A 21,405-nucleotide genomic window follows, 5' to 3' on the forward strand; every position below is an offset into this window, starting at 1 on the left:
AAAATGGAAGGGTTTCAGAGTTAAGAATTTGACCTAGGAAATATGTGCCATAAATTGCATTTGTAGAAACAGGATTTCTCTCCGTCCAAAAGCTAAAGAATTTATAATTAATTTAAAGATGAGAATGAAATATTGTAGCCTTCTGGAAGAAATATATAAATGGGGAGCTGGAGAGGTAGTCTTTATATACTAATAGTCTTTATATACTAACTAACTAACTACCATTATTGGGGAATGTGTGCGATCTCTCCACCCAGCACACATACACAAGCTTAAATCCTGTCCCAGTTTTGAAGCCGCCCTTGAGGTAATACAGACCAGCTGTTCCCAAGTTCACTTTAGTGTGTCAGTCTGACATTGTCATTGGAGTCGGTGTGCCAAATCTGCATCTTTGCACACGCAACAGAGCGACAGCGTGTACTTTAGTCAGCTATCCACGTCCTCTCACTGGTAACTCTGTCGAGCACCCGTTGCCTTAGCCAGTAACGTAACCGTTGCACTGTCGATCTAGCCTCTACCATGCGGCTGGAAAGAGTAGAAATTTACCAAATAGGAAGATAACATGCCAGGGGAGTTGGTTCGCTAGAGATCATTATGTTGCACCAGGGTGCGGCAAACTGTTCATATTCGCACCAGGGCCCTGGTACAGATAGATGCCCGGAAAGCGTTTAGTACCTATAGGCTACATGTACATGTAGGTGAAGACGTCATGTTGTTGTTGTCGTTGTCGTCCTTGTTATTGACGTCATCTGGTTTGTGCGGGGGTTCATTCTGAGGTCAAACAGGTAAGATCTCACCTGTACTGTAAGGTTCAAGGACAGGGGAGATACCTCACGAGTAGCATCGAGGGTCAAAGACACGGAAGGTCTGAAATTGTACATTTGAGGGTCGTGAAGCTGTCGTCTGTAAACGTCTAGACAGTTTTTAAAAGGTCTGACAAGGGTGTCTGACTCAGCATTTTCCGGCGCACTTCAGATTTACGTTTCTCCAAGAAGAAAGAATGTGGACACCCAATATTAGTAGCTTTTTCATCGATGGTTTTCTCTCCGCAATAAGAGAAAAATTCTCGGACACTCACCATTTTGCTAAAAGAAACTCGTACTTCTGTATTCTACATTCAGGAAAACCACCTGTAGATGTTTTCCCTCCGTCTGTTTTTCACATAATCAGACACAGGCGAGCTGATTGGAAGATCCCCGAGAGTGTTTCCCGGCGCAAAGGTCAGAGTCGGACCGGAGAGTTGGGAATCTCTCCTCGGATCTGTCAGACGAGACCGCGTCTCAGTCAGTCCGCACGCGACGCTCCCAGAAGGTAGGTGTTCTTCTCAGTTTATCACGTTGTCTTCACCGGGGTAGAAATAGGAAGGCTTGGACCTATAGTTGTTTTTTAGTAGAATGCATGTGATATATGGATGGCAATGAGGCACTTCTGCGGAACATGTGCGTTTTAGTAGGATATTTACAAGACCGGATGTGTTAGGAAGTTTCTTGCCTTAACTGCACATGGGATTAGAACCAAGGCGTCTAGCGTTACGTCGACTTCCTCTGAGTCTAATATCATATGGAATATATTAACCGTGAACGTTAGATGTTCGAAATGTTTCTAACAACCTACCAGCATCAGAGAAATTGTTGATTTCTTGTTATCTTTGCGATGTTGAGCCGAACGAATAGCACACCCGGTAACGACAGCGCTACTGTAGTTTCCACCTGACTAACAGCGCGGGTTACGTTCAAATTAACAGTAAAATTTAGCCACTGAAGAAGGAGAATGATTGGTCAGGTGAGTAGTTTGGGCACCGTAGAGTTCGTTTGCCCGGGTATCCCGCCGCAGACTGACTCTCCTGCCCAATTATTCTTGCGTTTTTGCCGAATTCTACGTTCCGTACCCCAGCAGGAAGGCCTGGTGGAGGCTAAGGGAGCGCCGTCCTGCAGTACTGTTCTGCCCGAGGCGCGTGCCAGGTGGCTGCGCGCCAGCCAGGCTTTTAGTCGGGCCATTTGGCACTAATTTGAAGGTTATTAGGAACCAAAGCTAAAGCGCGTGTAGGGCGATTTCCTGCAGGATCATTCATTTGAATGTTGGAATATTCTAACTACGCCAGAGAAAAGATTTACTGTTTTCTGCATACCTTCATTTAAAAGAAGTATTATTCTCAATCTATTTTCGACAATCTAACTTGATGATTTGACGTTTTTACTGAAAATTACCGCGCGAAAATCTGTAGGGGCTTCTGATTTCGGACATAAGAAACTTGAGGAATCGTTCATTCTTTTCAGTAAAGAATATCCTAATCTGCTAGCCAAGCGATTGATGGATTATGATGACTATTTAACTTGAATCAAAAATGTACAGCTACAATAGTTATACTGAAGACCCGCTGCGCGGTAAAGTAGCTAGGATCACTGTGTGACCCTCATCACGAGAACGTCGTCCTCCATATTGAGACCACCGATGACAAGCGAAGGACGACCTAGATTTTACCTAGATTCTAAAAATAGCGATTCCTTCTATTTTAAAAACAAACAAAACACAGGTGTCATTCGTCATTCCTTGACAAGATTATTTATTCAACCACAGATAGTTCTTGCCTGATGCTATTTTTGTCTGCTGACCTAGCAGACTTCGTGATGACCGACCGTGAGAAGCACGACTGTGGAGAATCTTCCTGTCAAAGTCCTCAGAATACCTCGACTCTTCAAGCCTTTGTAGGGCACACATCATCATCATAGTGGCACATTCAAGTAGGAAAGTCCACAGCCCCAATAGAAGCCGTTCAAAATGCTCTTCTTTGATTAAAACCAAAAAGAAACTTATTTCTCTGGAGCGCTACTTTGCATTAGATGATAGGCAAGCAAAGAAAAAGAAAGAGTTATCCTACTCGCTCTCGGAAAAAACCCCCGACACAGACTCTTTTGAGCTAAATTGCCACCATGCTACGTGATTTGATGCGTGTGGCACGACTTTCAACCGGTTTCTATTCCTATATTCTATGTCGCTTTTGTAATTACCACAAGAAAGAAAGAAAGTCCAATTGTTTTTCGTCGTGCGTACACAATTTCTACTTACTGACGCGCGCGCCGGTTACTTAAAAGTCCCTTTCGGCCGAATAGAGACACGACTCTCCTTGTACTTCTAATTCCCTTTCGGCCGAGGCACGACTTTCGGGCGGTTTCCATTTCTGTGCGGCCTTTGTAGTTACATTTTCCACCAGTCGACCTGCACGATTCTCGTCGTGCGCAATTTAATGACGCTATTAAGATATAATCCTACGCTGTCCCTCCATCTGGGAACTATGTAATGCTTTATTGGCCTTATTGTTCACTCAAGTTCCACCCATACGGGCTGACGTAAACGTCCTTCGGCAGTGGCATTTCGGTGTATCATTCACGTCTGGTATCCAGGTAACCGTTACCTAAGAGACTTGCCTCCAGTCAGACTCCATTCTTCTCTCTAAAAGGCACGCGGAACGACTTCCCTAGTCTGAATGACGTTCATTAATTTCCGTACGTCAGGAGTATTAAAAAATGTATCCGGGCCAGGAGAAGTCGCATGACTCACGTCTTCCTAGTATTTCCCTTCTTCCTGTATTTTCCCATATATGGATGTAGGAAATTAGTTTAAAACAGCGAAGCGATCGTGGATGGATCAGATCAGATCGGGTCCTCATCCAGACTCCTCCAGCGTATCACACTCAGCCTGCAACTTGCACCGACATTTGAGGAGGAGGCGGTTCACTCAAAACATTGGTGAGCTCGAGCGCGTCAATCTTCTGGTAAGGTTCAATGCCCTACCGTTCTCGCCCGGTGTCTTTGGTGTCGTTATTTACGCTTGCCTGTCTCGGTACCTGTCGTCGCGTGGATACAGCCCGTCTCCGTCACCGTGCCAGTAAACACACACTCTATCTCCAGACATCCTCCGCGGGAAAGCCCTCCTGATATCCATGCCCTACCGTAACCTCTGAGTAAGCCAGGGGACGTTTGTAGGGACTTGAATGATTGCAGGTACAACATGATGCCAAATGCGCCTCGTGTAAGATACTAGAACTTTTTTTGCAGCGTAAAGCCAATTTTCTTGCTGTGCGGGACATGTTTTAAGTGATGTTGCTTTTTTGTTACAGTCCAGCGCCTCTCAAGAAGAGCAACCAACCACTTCAGGCTGAAACTGGTCGAACCGGGCTACTTTGACGTCAGGCGCGGCCCGTAGCACTCTCAGTTGTTGTTGGACGCTATCAGCGGGTGAGTAACTCAGAATAGTGACGTCATGTGCACGATAAGGAATTCTATATAAGAACGACGGTTGTATCTTGGATTTTAGTTGCTGTTAGCGTTTAGCTGTGACCAACCGTACTGAGGTCTTGTCCATTTGCGTCTCGGGGTGGATTCTTATCAACCTCGATCCTCGGTAAGATTTCTTTTCTGAGCTATAGTTTAAGTGGATTTAGACGGGTGGCTATATATTATCTACTAGTATTTTATATGTGAACTTAACAGAAAATTGATTATACTGTATTCTTATGATTCATTTTTTATGTACGTGTAGCTTTCAATGTCGTGACTCTTCAGCGGCAACCTGCCTGCCCGCGGCATGCACAATTAGGTCATTTACAATGCACAATTAGGCAATTTTCTACAGAACTATATATACATACTGCTCCGCCCAGTACAAATCATACTTAAGTGGCCTATATTTCGGTCCATTTTTAACCTAATCTTTCCACACAACTGCAGGTATAATCTAGTCCGGTCTGACGTAGGAGAACAAAAGATGTCGTTTTACCCACTTTACCCGCTGTCTCTGAGCTGGGGGCTGTTCGCAGCGTTCATCTGTCTGATATTACTGTAAGTACGTTATTGTAAGGGAATCAAGTACATACTAACTTAGTTGTGTTGCACTGCCAACCAGATTTGTTTGATGCAATTGTACAAGCTTTGTATGGAATGTTATAATGGAAGAAGAGCATTGAATGTTGCGAAGAGCTGTCGTATACTGGCCCAACGCACTTGGCAAAACGCACTTCGGAGAAAGCGACCGGAAGGTCTGATGACAGATTGATAAAAACTACAAAAGGGCCTTGAACCACGTAAATTTTTCTTTATACTTAGACGATACAGAGGCCTATTCCTCCTAGCTATAGGACCCGTTATAAACTATTTTCTTTATGATTATGACAGGGGTTAGTAGAAGTATACGGAAGGAAGTCTTGAATACCGGAGCCCTGGTCGTTGTCAAAAAAGAAATACCTTAGCCGATAGTCATCGTGCCAAGTGCTGAACAGGCAACAGTGTAGCCGACGTACGGCAATCTTTTACGGTAGAACCTCTCAGACTGTAGAAGCTCGGAGCTGTCGTCTCTGAGATGTGTCAGCTGATAATCCTTGGCTTTCAAAAGTCGTGTCGGCGCCGGCCGGTGTGCCGTGGCGTGCCAATGCCTTGTAAACCGATCCGTCGCCGCCGCCCGTTTCTCACAAAAGTCAAGGCGCGCCTAGCACGCTAAGTACCGGCATACCCCCGACCGCACTGTTTTCACAATTCGCCTTTGGTGCGAAACGGTGTACCGTGGTATGCAGATTGGTGTGATTGCCTGGAAAATGTACATTTAAGCAAGGAAAGCACTTGTACAGGTCCATAAAAAAGTGTGAAATATAAATGTAGTCGTGGGTATCTCTTGCTAGCCTGGGTGCCATCCGATTTGTAACGGCAACCCCGAAAAAATCTAATCAGTAATATCTTGCCTTTGACACAATAAAATGGTCCCTTGAATTGAGAGAAGACAGATGTGAGTGCACCATTGTCTCTCTGTAGCCCCCGGTGTTCCCGAACCCTTACATAAGCGTGATGGATGTTGTGCACGTCAGCTGGATTGGAAACCGTGCGACAAACGCCGATTCCGCACACGTATCCGAGCTCTCAGCAGCTACCTGTGCAGCTCCTACAGGTCATTGACTCGTGCACACCCCACAAACGATCCCCTGTTACAGGGCCTCAAGTTCATTGCCTCCAGCCAAGGTCTGTTGCTCACCGCAGGTGATAGTAGTTTTGGAAGGTGAGAGCATGCACGTGTTTTTGATGAAAGGTCATCGCACGACTCGGGATGGCTCCAATTTTCCGGTCAGAAGCCTTGAACCGCGCCGCTCGTGTTTTTAGATGAACGGCATCGCGCGAAATACTGTTTACAGTAGAGTTGAGATAACCGTGAGATACCTGAAGGGAAAAGTTAATTACGTACCAGTGCAGTGCACGTTTTTCCACAGTGTCCGGGCATAGACCCCGGACTACCCTTCCTTCTCTCATGACCTCAATGAAAACCGGCCTACAGGCCGATTTGAGCTTCTCGTTGTTGAATAAACATACCAGGCATCGCGAATCGCTGGAAAGATAGTAGAAATTGGCCGAAATAAAGGATAGTATGCCATGGGAGTTAGCCTGCCAGAGAAGATCTGCAGTGTTTGGGAGAGGCTAGAATAAACAATGGTTCAAACAAAATGACATGACGTGCTGTTTACATCAGTGTCCAGAAGGTGACAACAGACGCATTTTTCATTCATTTACCAGTAGTCGATCACATTCAGGTCTGTGGCCGATTTTTCGGGTGTTAACGGGTTGGTATTTTTAGATAAACATATCCCACAAACTTACATGTAGTTCCTTTTCCCACATACACTACCTTAACGCAGTGGGTTTTTCTGGGCATAGGCTAGATGCATTGTTTAATCTCCCTTGCAACTGTCGTTTTCTATATGTGACATTCAGCTCAAACGTTCAACGACGCCCTCAAACGCCACATTTCAAAATTTGTGCTATCAGACTGCAAAAGCATAGCCTGGTTACCAGACCTAGCATCGCTCCCGACTCCTACATCCTCTCCTCAGATTTGCGTAGAGGATGTAGGACTCGGGAGCGCTGTAATAGGTCTACCAGGCTACAAAATCGATCATCTTCAACTGAAAAACACCCGACGTGCCATCAGGCCGTGCCGTATGTCACGTAGCGGCCAGCTGGATGTTCGTGGCACAGATTTTTGCTGAAGAGATCCGAGAATGACTCCGACGGCCTATTATAAACATGTCAGAAGTGCGACATTATCCGGTTTGCTGTGACTAGTTTGGGGCGGCGCCCAATCCCACAGGACCGTCCAAATTCTAGGCTAGCGGCGACACAATGCTCGGACCTAGTGTTAGGGGGAGCGGAGGGAAGTTTTGAAGATCTCACGCGGCAAGTTTACACAAGAAAACTGACATATATAGCAGACAGAACAACAAAAGTGTGCCTTAACTGAATGAGCATGTATAAACTTGAATTATAACATCTCTTTTTCGCAGTGCGATTTCTTCCTTGCTGACAGTTACATATTTTATGCAGATTTTAACTGATTCTTTAGAGTATGTTCTCCGGTAGTATGTGAAGTTCAGAGGAATACAACATTATTAACAGAGACCTTAACTCCGCAGGTATGGGTACCGCACCATGTCCGTGCTACAGAAGCTGGGCGTGCCGGGCCCCACCCCGCTGCCCTTCGTCGGAAACCTCCTGACCTACCGGAAGGTACGTGTTAGTCCCGTGCTGCGAGAGATAACGAACAGAGCTGTTTTCAAAGTCGGTGAAAAATTTTTCCCCAAGTATTTTGTTGTGAGTAACGGCTATAGTCATCAGAAATTCTGATTTTTTTTCCGGCTTTTTTTTTCTCAGGGACAGAGCGTCGCCTTCAGGGAATGGCGTCAGAAGTACGGCAGAGTTTACGGGTAAGAATAACTTCCATCCATAACGTAAAATGTAAAATACTACGTATCATTACTATGCAATGTAAATGTCCTCAATACGAACAATTACCAGAGGTAGCTTTTGTTTAATGTCTTGGGCTTGCACACGGTAAGGTAAAATGAGTTGCTCACGTAGTACTTTTGTCTGTTGCTACCTGACTTCATTCAGACGTACATCATGATATCAAGGAATGAATAGATAATTGTTAACGTTCATATTTTGATGCACCAAAACGTTTGTAGCCATCAACATTCTTGTCCAATGTCGTCCTTTTCACATAACTTAATCAAAGATATATTCATAACTTATTTTATATTCTTCGCAGGATCTATGAAGGCCTGGCACCCAAGCTGGTCATCACCGATCCTGAGATAGCGAAGAATGTGTTCGTGAAAGACTTCAGCAACTTCCCCATGAGGATGGTAAATATTTTACCGCATTTTCTCACAGATATTAAAAGGCTTGTTTACTTTAGTACATTGTAAATTGAAAAAAAATTGTAAAAATCTTAACTTTCATTGGATGAATGTGAGGCAAATATACAAACCCACGTCACATTTCTGGAACGTTGGCGTGTGTCAGACAAAAGTGGGTCAAATACCCGTCAGTGAGTCAAGTGATTGTACGTCTACCAGTATGAGTTTTGAAATAAAACTTGTGAATGTCTTTGTTTCCCCAGCCCCTGTCCATACCGATCGGCCTGCCCGATGAAACGCTGATCTTTGCTACATTCTCGGACCACAAGCGCCGGCGCGGCATCCTGTCTCCGGCTTTCTCAGCAGCTAAGGTCAAACTGGTACGTTAACGCCGAAACAACTTTGTCTTAAAAGTGCATGGAGTTGGGCGGTGGGATAGAATGTACTTTAATGACTTTCAAAGTTTCGAAATCATCAATTTTCTATGCAGGGCTTTTTTTTTTTAGACTTTTAGACTGCTTTTGAAATTTGATTTTTTTATCTCATTTTTCAAAATGAGAGATGGTATCACACAGCAAAACTTATGCTTAAAATGTTTGTTGAAATAATTCCAGACACTTAATTGTTTGATATCCACGGAGAAGGGAGATTTTGTGGCTGCCTTTCCATTCTAAACATACTGTTGTTTGCTTCTAGATGGTGCCACTGGTTAACAGGTGTGTGGACTTCCTTATGGAGAACCTGGAGAAGCTGTGTGTGGAGGACACCAGGTTTGACGCTAAAAGGTACGTAATGTTGAAGACATTACCAATTCTGAGGAGCAAATATCTTGATTGTCCTACCCTGAGATTATACAAACTTGGCTTGCATGACCAATGACTCTAATATTAGTGCTATTGGACATACTCCCATAATCTACACATGTATATATTGGTTACTTTAGTCATGTATATTGAAACTTAGCACTGTAATCACTACATGTAAGTCTTGCTTTGCAATGTGTAACCCTTGTGCCCCTATTTCTACACAACACAACAGTGTTCTAACGTTTTGTGCATGTTTTGCAGGGTGTTCAGCTACCTGACCCTGGACGTGATGGCCAGCACAGCCTTCGGTGTGGAGGTGAACTCCCAGAAGGACCCGCAGCACGCTTTTGTTCAGAACGCCAGGAAGGTGGACCTGTCCGTGGTGGGGGGGATGAAACCCAGCCTCATCGTAGCAGGTAGTTAAAACTTTCAACATCTCAGACCATGTGTTTCATTGAGATGATTTTGCAACAGGTGGTTTGCAAGCCATGCTTTCTTATATAATATTAAGGTAGCAGGGAGGGTGGCTAAGGACTTTTGTGGTGTTCTAAAAATACTACTTATAGTTAAGTATGGACTTTGATTTTTATTAGGAAGTACCTTATTGCAATACAATCATTTATGCAAATTTTTGTGATGTCATGACATCATCAAGAGTTATAGGAGAAGAATAGGTCTACTGGGCTAATGCCTGGCCATTTATCAATGATATTTCACTTTGGAGAACTAACGTTATGTCTGAGGAGAATTAAGTACTAGAGTAATACATGTATATGGAAAGATTAGAATTGAAATGTATGGAGGATGTGGAAAGAACATTGGCCATGACTGTCCCTTCCAGAGAACATGCCAGTTTTGATTGGTTGGTTGATTGATTGATTGATTGATTGATTGATTGATTGATTGATTGATTGATTGATTGATTGATTGATTGATTGATTGATTGATTGATGTTGTGTATTATTCCAGCCGTCCTGTCGATGGTTGTTCCCATGGACGTTCTGGAGAAGTGGGGACTGACAGTCTGTCCTGCAGACGCCGTCTCCTTCTTCCACAGCATCTTAGAAACCATCCTCACCATGAGGACCAAGCAACAGCCTGAAGAGGTACTCAGACAAAATTTGTCAACTTCTTTGAATGAAAGCTCATCTGTGTTCGTACTTGGTAGGATCCATAGTTGTTCAAACTTTGTTCCAACACCAGAACAGAACTCACCATAAATTTTTGGTCGATCTCATCAACCTTAGTCAGATGTGTGCATTCACTTGTCAACTTCTTGAATGATTTGAAATTCTTTTCTTATTGACAGAAATCACTAAACCACTTTTCTGTGCCCTATTATTGGAATGACTCATAGATAATTGTGCATCATCTTATTCTTGCTTCACCTAAAAGCAACATCTTTCCTCTCACAGTAACTTGGACTTTTACCACACATGTATAAGCCATTGGCTTGTGAGTTAAGACTAAGTTTGTGTCGTATATTCCAGCGGCGGATGGACCTGTTAGAACTGATGCGAGCAGCCCGGGTAGAACACAGCTTGGACCTGCCAGAGGACTTTGAGTTTGAGAAAAGTAAGTAGCAGGAGCGTCATGGAGAAAAAGTGGTCTGTTGCCTGTTTGTCTTTAATTTTCTTTCTTTTCCTTTTTTTTTTGGGGGGGGGGGGTTGAAGGCTGTTTTTCCTGCTGTGTCATGTAATGCTTTTGTCTTAACTACAGACTCTTAATTCAAGTCAGACTGACAAAATCTTCTCATTGCAAGCTTGAAAAGTTACTTTTTTTTTACAATCATGTGGATCAACACCAGAGAAAGGGGAAAGACACAAAGGTTGACTCTGACTCCCGGGGATCAAACTCGTGCTCTACATGGCGTGTCATCAGCTCACAACCGAATGCACAATCACTAGGCCAAAAGGTCCAAGACCCGTTGGACTGGTCAATTGGTCACTTTTAGAATGAACCTTGCTGTTACATTTGCATTTATTGACCAACTGCCGTTGTTTTTGGTCCAGGCCTGTCAGCGGATGAAGTCACAACAGATGCGATCAGTTTCTTCCTGGCGGGTTATGACACCATCGCAGGTCTGCTGGGCACCATGGCTGTGAACCTGGCCAGGTACCCTGACATCCAGGACAAGCTGGTACAGGAGGTCGCAGCTGTCACAAGCAAACAGGTAAGACAGTCAAATTGTCTGAGAAGAACACACCATCACACACTATATGTTAATGTAAGAAAAAAGAAATTCATTTGGAAATGCACTTTGATACAGAAGTCAGAGTTTGAGTAAGAATTGCATCTTTTTGATTTAGTTGTTGATTCAGTGTTGCAAGACTGAAACACTGTATATTCATTCGTAATTTTGCTATATGCAGGATTATGTTGAACGTGAGGACATCCAAAAGCTGGAGAACTTGGAGATGTTTCTGAATGAGACCCTGAGGATGGACTCTGGTGCAAGGTAACAAAATTTGTGTAACGTTAGTGCTTTTGCATCATGCAAACATATATCATCAAAGTACAAAGGTTTATCCAAGTCGGCAAGATACTCCTGGTTTGATTCCTAGTGTCCCGGGAGCCAGGATAGACTGTACTACTCTCCTTTTGTTTCACAACATTAGAGGAAATGAGATGTTCTCTAAAATTTTCTTTTCTTCGCCACCCAGATTTCCTCGGCTGTGCACCCAGGAGACTGAGATCAGTGAGGGCCTGACTGTCCCTGTTGGAGTAGAGGTCATCATCGACTCTGACAGTCTGCACATCGACCCTGAGTACTGGCCTGAACCTGGAACATTCATACCTGAGAGGTGTGTATTATCATGCACATGAAATGTTATCCATCAGAATCTTAGGTATCATGTCTGTTGATGTTATAAAATTGTTTGTCTAGTCAAGGGCTTAGCTTTCAAAGAGCTAGCCCAGCAGAAAAAAATGCATGTAGGAGTGTGAGTAACATGGAATGAAAAGGTTAATCTGAACTGTAACAGTTATTAAATATGCATGTACTGCCATCATTTTGCATTGGAGAGAGAGCGTAACCGTTACATTATATGTGTAGTTGCAGTACAGTAATCATGAAAGGGAAAAATTTGCACACTGTGAAAAGAAAAATTGATGGCACCAGGTAACTGTTACTGTTACTGTACTACTCTGTAGTATTAGCTGCTTTATGAGTTTTAACCTCATGAATGCAACATATCTTTTCTGACAGGTTCACCAAAGAGGAATGCGACAAGCGGGAGCCATTTGCGTTCATCCCGTTCGGCCAGGGTCCGCGGATGTGTATCGGGATGCACCTCGCCCTCATGGCCACCAAGATCACCGTGGCACGCGTCTTGCAGAAGTATCGCTTTCTCGCCTGCACAGGCACGCCGGTAAACACCATTCTGTCATTCTGTTGTTTTTAAAAGGATCAAAGCCATCTCTCAGGGTCTTTGCATCCTAGTAAGAATTCTGCGGTGAGCCAGAGTTTTATCATAAACCTTGTAACTTGGAATCCAGACTGTTGTCAGGGCCTACTGGCCCAGTTCTTTAGCACCAGGGCCAACATGCCACAGAGAAATTTGAAATTTTTGCCTCATGCCCTTACATTCATCCTGATCACGATGAACAAGGCCTCAGGATGTCAGGCTGCGGAGATAGAAAGCAGACTTTTCCTGACTCACCTAAGTTTTCCATACAGTCCTAAGTTTCCCCCATCCCTGTTTTAATAGCTGCACCTGTTACTTGCTACTTTCTAATCCTCCTGACCGCCTAGCTGCCTTCCTAACACAGTACAGAATTCTATCAGATTTAACACTTCAGCACTCACAATCGTGTATTATTGTATGACTAATATTTTGCATATAAGGGTTTTTTTTCATTTGTGCTAAATGTAATAACATTTGCATTGCAGACGGACCATGGCTTGGGATTCTTTGTGAACAACCAGTGGGTCAAGTTGGAGCGGCTGGATTAGCTGAATGTACCTGCAGTTTGGGCTTCAGTACTGAGGGTGAATGCCATGAATGTTATTAAGCCCAACCTTGGTTAAGGTGCATGTATGTATAAAAAGATGGAGCAACAGCTTAACGCACAGGTTAGGTAAGGCACTACAGATTGTACTGTAGATTATGAAGCCAGCTTAAGATGATGTTTGAAAGTAGATTATGATTTCGCGTGTCAGTTTACAACTGATGATGACAATCATGATTGGACATGTTATTAATATTATACCATATTTATCACAATAATATGGATGAATAATACATGGTCTATATTTATATGAAAGATAGTTAACATTGTAATACTGACAGATATAATGTTAATCGAAATAGTAAAGAATAGAAAAAAAAGATTGACTGTGAAAGAAACTAACAGAACTTATAAATGGAAGCAAATGATAATGTAAAGTGCATCTAATTTAGTTTTAAGTACAAAAGTTAACTGACCTACATCTGTTCCATAATGTTATATCTTATATTTATTTGTGATTTGAACATGGATACACAAGGACTATCTTTTAATAAGCATGATAACTACAAGTTCTCATACTAGATATTATGTAAAACATTTGTGTGTAAGGTGTCAAGTTGTTGTTATTGGTGTTAAGGCAATAAGGAAAATATAAGGCAATTATATTTTAAATGTTTTATATTTGCCAGTATCTTAAATGTATGCACTGTAAACCTACTCATCACAAGCTACCATAGGCTGTATTATCTGCTTGAATCCATTTCATTTGTTATTGGCATGTGTAATGTTAGCATGTTTTGAACAAGGCCTGAGCGAACAAAAGTAATATGGAGGAATTTCTGCATAAAATTTCGTGCAAGCCATGATATCCAGGAAAGAGATGAGACAAGTAAATGTAATATCAACTGCTGCAAAAAAATTCCTCACAGCTTACAAGTTTATGATTTAAACATTTTAATCAACTGACAAACAGAACATTGGCATTGGCCTTCTGTGCAGCTAACAAAAGGACTTAACACCAAGATGATAGCGATAGTTTTATGGATATGCTTATATCATTATGTAATGTTAAACAATAACGAAAGTTCAGGGCATTGGTATCATTTGTATGTAACTTTCTTGAACATATTGTTCAATGTTGTATCTGGTACTTAATGGTATACTTTTTATCTTATCTAATCAAATGTGAGAAATACATTAATGTTATTAATTGAAGTCAGTGATAACAACTCATAATTACGCAGATTATACATTAGCATAAACAATGCTTTAAGGTGTGTGTGGTTTTAAGTTGAATCAATAAAATTGTTTTAGAAATAGAACTTTATCAGCATTCAAGTCACTTTCTTGCAAGATGAGAACTGACATGTAGCCTGTAAAAACATTTTGGTCTGAGAAGAGAAAAGCAGATGCCTACTGTCCTTATACATGTAATAAAATGTGATTAAAACATGCAACAGAACTGAAGAGGGTATAATATGAGGCAATACTGTTTTGATTATATGGTTGACATCTTTTGGGAAAATTGATGCAGGCATACAAAACAAGTTTAAGGCAAAAAAGTTGCCTTCATTATGAAATGTAAATAGTTGGGAAGGTTGAACCAATTTACAACCTACTAGCTGGAAGATGGAGTTGTTTTTTCCACAATGTAAAAGATAAATTAGTCAAACAAAGGTCGTTTGTTGGACAATTTTACCACGGTTGCTGTTCTTCTTAATCTATAAAATTGAATTATGATCGAAACTTAAATTTATAAGATAAAAGCCATTATTAGATCATCGCAGGATTGGCTTGCATGCGTGGCCAGTTGTTAAGAGTTTACTCGTGATTAACAGGTGGCACCTGTGCGCGAAACACGCAGAGACTGTGGGAAGAACACGCTGGAAAAGTTCCGCCCAGGAAGACGCACCACGTCGGCTTTAGATGGTAGGTTGCATTCAAAATTGTCTTAGATACTCTCCGGGTCATTGTAGATAAATCTCATTGACATGAAATAGAGGAAGAGAACAGAAATTCGGAAATTACTTATGGCAAATGTTCACTAGGTTTAATGTTGCACTTAGTAATTCAACCGCTGGGAGCGCTGCTGTGTGGCCAAGATATGTACCTCAGCAAAAACGGATTCTTTTTTCGGTGACGTGATATCTAATATTGATTCCCCTTAAGACAAGCAGTCGGAAACCGTGGGAGAGTCCCAATTAAGTGGCCACTGATGAATCATGATGGCACCGAGGCTGGTATCTGACCAAGGAGGTTAAATACCTTGCTGAGGCATTTCGATGTTTGGCAAATATTATTAACTAGAACATTATTGCTTTTTTATATGAAGATGTAATACAACACTGATAAGATCATATAAGTATTTGAAGAAATATTTTCCTGCTCGATAATAGCTGTGAGGAAAGAAACGTTAGCCTCTACCAGGCTTGAGGGCGCGGCTGGAAATAGTAGAAATTGGCCAAATAGAGAGATAACACGCCGAGGGAGTTTTAATTGCCATCCAGTTTACAGTTTGCCGGCCAAACTGTAAACTGGATGGCTAAACTTAACTCCCTCGCCGTGTTATCTCTCTATTTGGCCAATTTCTACTATTTCCAGCCGCGCCCTCAAGCCTGGTAGAGGCTAAAGAAACGTTACTAGCAAATCGTTACAGAGTGTTACTGGACTACTTTATTAACTTGTCACAGGTCATTACCATTCACCAGCAACCCTGTGCGGGTAAAGATTGTATCCCTCCGCGAAGATAAAACCGGTCAGTACGAATTGTTGGCCCAAGGGGCGCCATATTATATTAGTCTCATTCGCAGTCAGAACATTTCGTGAAAACGCGACTTGGTGTTCAATTAAGCAAAACTACAAAGACCGTGGCGACAATGGAGACGCCAATGGGACAGTCGGAAATAGGTAAGGTCCCTAAAGTTTGAAGATCTCTTCCACAAGAAATCTCTACTCGTTACCAGGGAAGACTCGGCCACTTCCGGGTCTTTGGTTTATGACCGCTTAAGTTTACCCGGCCACCTGTTGCTGATACCAAGTTGTTCACTTACATAAATGATCAGCACTTGGTAATGTATACGCACTTTGGCTATTCTCACGGTAACGACCGTTGACATTAAGTATCAACAGAATGGACATTTTGTAACGTTACATGCCAGGTGACGACGCCCAACGGGACGTCATGATCATGACCCCGAACGGTAAAAAGAACAGTCGATCAACAAAATATTGTGTCATCCTGAACGATCCATCGTACAGTTTCTGAGACATTTAACTGTGGCTGCTTAATTGTGATCAAAAGTAGGTTGGGAGTGCATGCCTAATGATAAGACATAAGGCAAAAGTTTTAAGGAACTTAATAGACCATTATATATCGCTGCCCAGTTTCGTACGAAACTTAGTCGACGCTACTTCCGGCCTGAAACTCAGACACTAGCGTCATCGATGGCGTTACGTTTCACCTCCAGATACGCGCTCACGCCTTCATAGTCGTACCATGCAGATTTGCTGTCTATATTGAGTCGGTACACCCCCCAGAATCAACAAGACTCAACCATGGCAATTTTAATCATCTTACATGTAAATCACAGCTATCCTGTGGATAGGGTACCACAGGTCGGGGGTGGGGTAGTGGCGTAGTCATATGACTGATCAAAGTTTCATATACTTTCACATCATACAAACATGAGCAGATTTTGCTGACGCTTTGTTTGCATCCTTCTACCTTCAGTCGATCAGCCTTTATTGACATTGGAGTGATGTACTAGTAACCTGTGGTCATGATTTGTTGAAAACAAACGCGTTTGATCATTCAATGATTGCTGAAACAGTGTTTGAGGAAACTTAAATTTCATAATACATGTATTCATGTTATGGATACATGCTACGGTTTCTTGAAATGTTATTTGTCAAATATCATTAATATGTTTTCTGCCATATTGGCACAGCATTGCTCTAAAATGTGACTATTTATGAACCATTAGACGTCAGAGACATCTTTGAATTCGTTGCCGAGAATGTCGTCCGTTGGAAAGATCTGGCGCGCAAGCTCGACCTGTCAGAGGCAAAGATCGGCGGTATCGATGTCAAACAAAGAGGTGACACAAAGGAGTCATGTATGGAAGTCTTGGAGGTATGGCGATTGAATGAAGGGCGAGAGAATGCTACGCTGGAATCATTGAAAGGTGCACTCGAGGAGGCAGGTCTAAAGGCCGTTGCAGACGATGTTGATGGTGAGTTAATACATTCAATGGGTTTACATTTCAAACAAGAAGGATTTTAATATAAATATGAAATTGACTGGGCAAATGACAGTCACAATACGAAGGCAATTTCCTCATTACCTAGAAGGATACTCTAATAATAATAACAACGTGCCTTGTTTTCAATGTACATGTAGATCAGTTGAAAAACTACTTGGAAGGAAAGTCACCCACAGTATTCAAGAAGAGAAAGAGGACAATATTTGGTAAGTTAGTACTACATGAATTACTGCATTTCATAATTGTAATAGTCCATCTCCTTTACAATTTATCAAGTACTTTATAATGTACATGTATATATAGAAATATATGATGGGTTTATTTTCCAGAAACCAAAGGAAAGGTGTACTTCAAAGATAAAATGGCAGAAAGGGTTGAGGAAATGTTTGACAAGGCCTTCACTGATGAAGTGTACCAAAATCCCAGACTGTTTATTGAAGTTAGTGCTGCTTTTAGGGAGAACTATGCCATTCTAAAAGACACTTCTCGTGGCTGTCTTGAATGCCACTTGGAGTTTGATTGTTTGGCCAACTTTGAAAAGTATTGGGAAAGGTACACTGAAGGCAAGGTGTCAGCAACCCTGTCTGCCTGCCTGGTCACCAGTGATCTGGTGGCCAAGATGGGAGTTAGTGACGTCACAGTACTGGTGGAGATGGATGAACATGACCTTGAAAAGGCCAGGAAGTTCTTCAATGAAATCGGTGGGTATCTGCTTTTTACTTGCAGTATCCAATCTCTTAAATCTGTAACATAGAAGTTACACAGTATGGTTGTTGTGATTAGATTAACCATTCCTTTTTATTCTATGGAACCTTCTATTTGAACTTGCAAGCTTATCATGAATGGAGAAAAAGATAATATGTTTTTCAGTTCCTACTTTGCAAACCTGGTTGAACAATGTTGTGAATTGCATGATTCTCATGTATACATGTATATGAGTTCATATTTCTATTTGAAACAGATGTTCAGCAGTTGGAAACCTTGACCATCACTGAGGAAGGCAGACCGATAACTCCTGACTGCCAAGGAGTGGTTGGCTCATCAGGTAAAGGACATGGATTTGTGCTGTAGATTCACAGTCATGAAAATGTTTGTAATAAGCAACTACTTAGCATTATCCTTTATAACTCACTGAGATAATGAATGGTGCATCATCAATACGTGTAGGTAGAAAAGGAGAGGTTACATTCATGTTTAATCCTACATTACTTGGTTTAAAATTCCAGAACATGTACATGTACATGTACATAAAGATAGAAACATCCAAAATGTCTGCTAGATTGCATTATGTGTATGTACAGCTACAGGTGACTAGACAAAAAAGGTTTACCTCATTATTCATGTACATCCTTCAGGGAGTGTAGACACCTCTTCACAAACACGCTTGAGAACCAAGTCTGGTGATACCCTTGGTATGTACTGCCATTTCATTTCTTTGCAGCCTTTAACTTTAAGTATTCATCTGTATCTGTATCGGTATGGCCGGTATAACTATCCTTGGGCATAACACACCAGCTTCCCAGGCAGTGGCAGCTAGCATATTATTTGCGTACGGGTTCAATAATTTGGTTATCTTCTATCTGTAATTCTAGATACATGTATGTATGTTCTAACATGTTAACTTTACATGTACACAGGCTCATGTACAATGTTAAGTTTTGTACATATAGTACATATGCATAGTTGTCATATATACATGTACCTGTACCTACATATATGCACTAGTTATAAAATAGAGTGAAACATACAAATATAGAAAGAGAGATGCATACATACACTGTACACGGAGGCATGTACAAATGTAAATGTACCAAGTACAAAGATTTGAAGTCAGAAACCCATTTTCTTTGAATCTCATTCTGTTCAATTTTAGTTATAGTTTCATGTTGTCCATGCTCACTCATGGTGCCACTTTCAGTCATACACTACATGTAGTGCATGAGTAGAAAGATAGAGATACGTATACTGTACATGAAGATATATATTCATTGTAGCACAAAACATACAAAGCTTTCTAGTCAGAAAAGCCCATTTACTTCCCATTTTGATGGGTACTAATATGTTTAATGCCACTTTCATTCTACAAACAGGAACAAGCCCAAGGGCCCACCTGGCTGAATGTACAAAGTGCCATGACATGAATGAAGATCTGCAAAGCTACCTGAAATGTTCGACTGGGCATCTGATATGTCGTAAGTGCTTTGCTGAGCATATCCAAACCAATCCAGCAGTAAGCGTAAATTGTCCACTGTGTTCCCAAAGTATTGGTCCGTACATGAAGACGTCAGAGCACACAACCAAGAACTCTGTCTGGATCTTTGTAGTTGACTCCAATCTTTGGGTGGAGGGAAAGAAGCTTATTAGTAAGGAGCGCAAGTTTCAGACAGCTGAAGATCCCCGCATCAGGATTGATGTTGGCAAGTTGTCTGAGATTGTGGCAGAAGGTCGACAGGTGGTGACCGGCACCCTGTATGGTTCAGAGCCACCGAAGCTGGACACTATCTGGAAAAAGGTGCGCGAACGAGGGTGGCGAGTCCCGCAGCCGAAGAAACGAAGTCAGTTCACTGGAAAAGAGAAGCAAATTGACAACCAGCTTGGTGTGGATGTGACAAGTCTTGTATGCAAGACAGAGGAAGGCAAGAGAGGAACAGTCATACTTGTGACAGGAGATGCAGATGTGCTTCCAGTATTAACTAACATTCTCAGTGAACCACCTTGGAAAGCAGAGATTTGGATGTGGGAGAAAAGCATCTCTAGTGAGATCAAGTCCCTACAACGGCGTCATCCAGATAGGGTGAGGATTGAGCACCTGGATGCCTACTCCAAACAGCTAACCTTCACCAACTACACCTACCGAATAAGTCCAGGCAAGAACAACCAGCTCCTGACTCAGGCCATTGTGTTTGAAGGAGTGCAGAAGCAGCCTGACTCCTGGAAGATGGACAACAGTTGGGTCAGAAGGATGGAGGAAGTCTGTAGGTGGCCTTTCCAGTATGCTTGGATATTTGAAGACAACGTTGACATCAATGACCTACTAGTTGTCTTCCTCAAAGGGAAAGATGCTGAAGGTATCTTCAGGGGCCCAGAGCTTGCTGAGATGCTGGATTTGGTGAAAAAGGATTCGTATCTCCCCTCTCTCTCTACCAAAGTCCAAGCCTACATTTCTTACAAGCACTCAAGAGCGATGGATGACAGTGCGAATGTCTGCCTGTCTAACCAGTTTAGCAGCCTTGCGGACATGTACGAGAAAGTGGAGAAACTGGAGGATGAGGGATTCCACAGTGCAGGGGAGGAGAGGGAGGATGACAAGACAGCTTTAGGAGCTTCAGCTGCCATGCACCAAAGGGGAGCTCGTCCACATATGCCACAGTTCCCAGTACAACCCATGTACATGTACAGGCAACTCTCACAACCAGGTGCTCAGGAACACCGTCCCTTCTACTGTCCTCCTGTACTCTCACAGGCCAACAATCAGTGGATCCCAGCTCCAATGAAGCACAGGCAGAGTCCATACCGTCCAAGGTACTCTGAGCAGTGTCCAAAGAAGTTCAACTGTAGGGATGGTCGCCACTGCGCATACACCCATACTCCTGAAGAGGTGGCATTTCTCAAGCAGCGTCCACCAGGCCTGCCAGTGTACAAAGTAAAGCTGTGTGAAAGGTGGGGAATGGGGCACTGTAAATATGAAGCACGGGAATGCAACTATGCACATGGCCCAGAAGATGCCTGTTGTCTCCGATGCAATTGTCGTGGCCACCTAACAGAAAACTGCCCTTACTAGATAAAAGACAAGATGGAGAATTGAATATTGTACTGTGAATGCATTCATCCAGAACAAAACATGACAGACAGTTCTTTCAGCAAACACCTTCACAAGGGCTTTATTTCTTTGACCACCTGATATCAGAAACTTAAGAACCCTGAACACCTGAGATACAAATGTACATTTGTACTACACCTGTCACCTTATGGTATAATGGGTTACGAAGATACACAGATACATTGTGTACATGTACATGTCCAATTGCTCTCCAAGTTTTCAAAATAATTCACAGTAATGTAAAAACATATCTTAAAGATTACATCAGTTTAGTAAATGGAACCAAATCAAGGATATTAATCTATAATTCATTGATACTGATGGATATGAATCAACATTTAACTGTGGTTGAAAAGTATACAGTAGTTAGAGCAGATCAAGGCCTCATGTTTA

At 42.2% G+C, this 21,405-nt stretch overlaps 2 protein-coding genes across 3 annotated transcripts; both read left to right on the forward strand.

The window, feature by feature from the left end:
- Nucleotides 1–4,300: 4,300 nt before the first annotated feature.
- On the forward strand, nucleotides 4,301–12,934 carry LOC109484389 (cytochrome P450 3A8-like). The gene is made up of 15 exons (XM_019787638.1): nucleotides 4,301–4,401; nucleotides 4,728–4,838; nucleotides 7,448–7,541; nucleotides 7,686–7,738; nucleotides 8,083–8,179; nucleotides 8,437–8,553; nucleotides 8,870–8,958; nucleotides 9,241–9,395; nucleotides 9,949–10,085; nucleotides 10,470–10,554; nucleotides 10,992–11,152; nucleotides 11,352–11,437; nucleotides 11,643–11,783; nucleotides 12,188–12,350; nucleotides 12,872–12,934. Exons 2-15 carry the CDS (start codon nucleotides 4,765–4,767, stop codon nucleotides 12,932–12,934), a joined length of 1,515 nt encoding a protein of 504 aa, XP_019643197.1. The 5' UTR covers nucleotides 4,301–4,401; nucleotides 4,728–4,764.
- A 2,765-nt stretch (nucleotides 12,935–15,699) lies between these two features.
- On the forward strand, nucleotides 15,700–21,073 carry LOC109484719. 2 transcript variants are annotated; one of them, XM_019788078.1, is made up of 7 exons: nucleotides 15,700–15,837; nucleotides 16,914–17,162; nucleotides 17,330–17,398; nucleotides 17,522–17,893; nucleotides 18,154–18,237; nucleotides 18,548–18,604; nucleotides 19,280–21,073. In XM_019788078.1, the coding sequence occupies exons 1-7, from the start codon at nucleotides 15,807–15,809 to the stop codon at nucleotides 20,971–20,973; spliced, it is 2,556 nt and encodes an 851-aa protein (XP_019643637.1). In that variant the 5' UTR covers nucleotides 15,700–15,806; the 3' UTR covers nucleotides 20,974–21,073. The 2 variants fall into 2 exon arrangements, with proteins under 2 accessions (XP_019643637.1, XP_019643638.1); XM_019788079.1 differs by having other exon boundaries at nucleotides 19,283–21,073.
- The last annotated feature ends 332 nt before the right edge of the window (nucleotides 21,074–21,405 follow it).

This window comes from Branchiostoma belcheri, unplaced genomic scaffold, assembly GCF_001625305.1.
Source record: "Branchiostoma belcheri isolate BF01 breed outbred unplaced genomic scaffold, Haploidv18h27 scaffold7, whole genome shotgun sequence".
NCBI classification, from domain to species: Eukaryota; Metazoa; Chordata; class Leptocardii; order Amphioxiformes; family Branchiostomatidae; genus Branchiostoma; species Branchiostoma belcheri.

What these genes read in the sequence shown, in the direction of transcription:
- LOC109484389 (XM_019787638.1), top strand. Translation starts at nt 4,765, where the DNA reads ATGTCGTTTTACCCACTTTACCCGCTGTCTCTGAGCTGGGGGCTGTTC. An exon ending in TTCATCTGTCTGATATTACT is followed by an intron (nt 4,839 to 7,447) that starts GTAAGTACGTTA and finishes TTAACTCCGCAG; the next exon opens with GTATGGGTACCGCACCATGT. An exon ending in CAGCTGTCACAAGCAAACAG is followed by an intron (nt 11,153 to 11,351) that starts GTAAGACAGTCA and finishes TGCTATATGCAG; the next exon opens with GATTATGTTGAACGTGAGGA.
- LOC109484719 (XM_019788078.1), top strand. Translation starts at nt 15,807, where the DNA reads ATGGAGACGCCAATGGGACAGTCGGAAATAG. An exon ending in CGTTGCAGACGATGTTGATG is followed by an intron (nt 17,163 to 17,329) that starts GTGAGTTAATAC and finishes ATGTACATGTAG; the next exon opens with ATCAGTTGAAAAACTACTTG. An exon ending in CAAGTCTGGTGATACCCTTG is followed by an intron (nt 18,605 to 19,279) that starts GTATGTACTGCC and finishes TCATTCTACAAA; the next exon opens with CAGGAACAAGCCCAAGGGCC.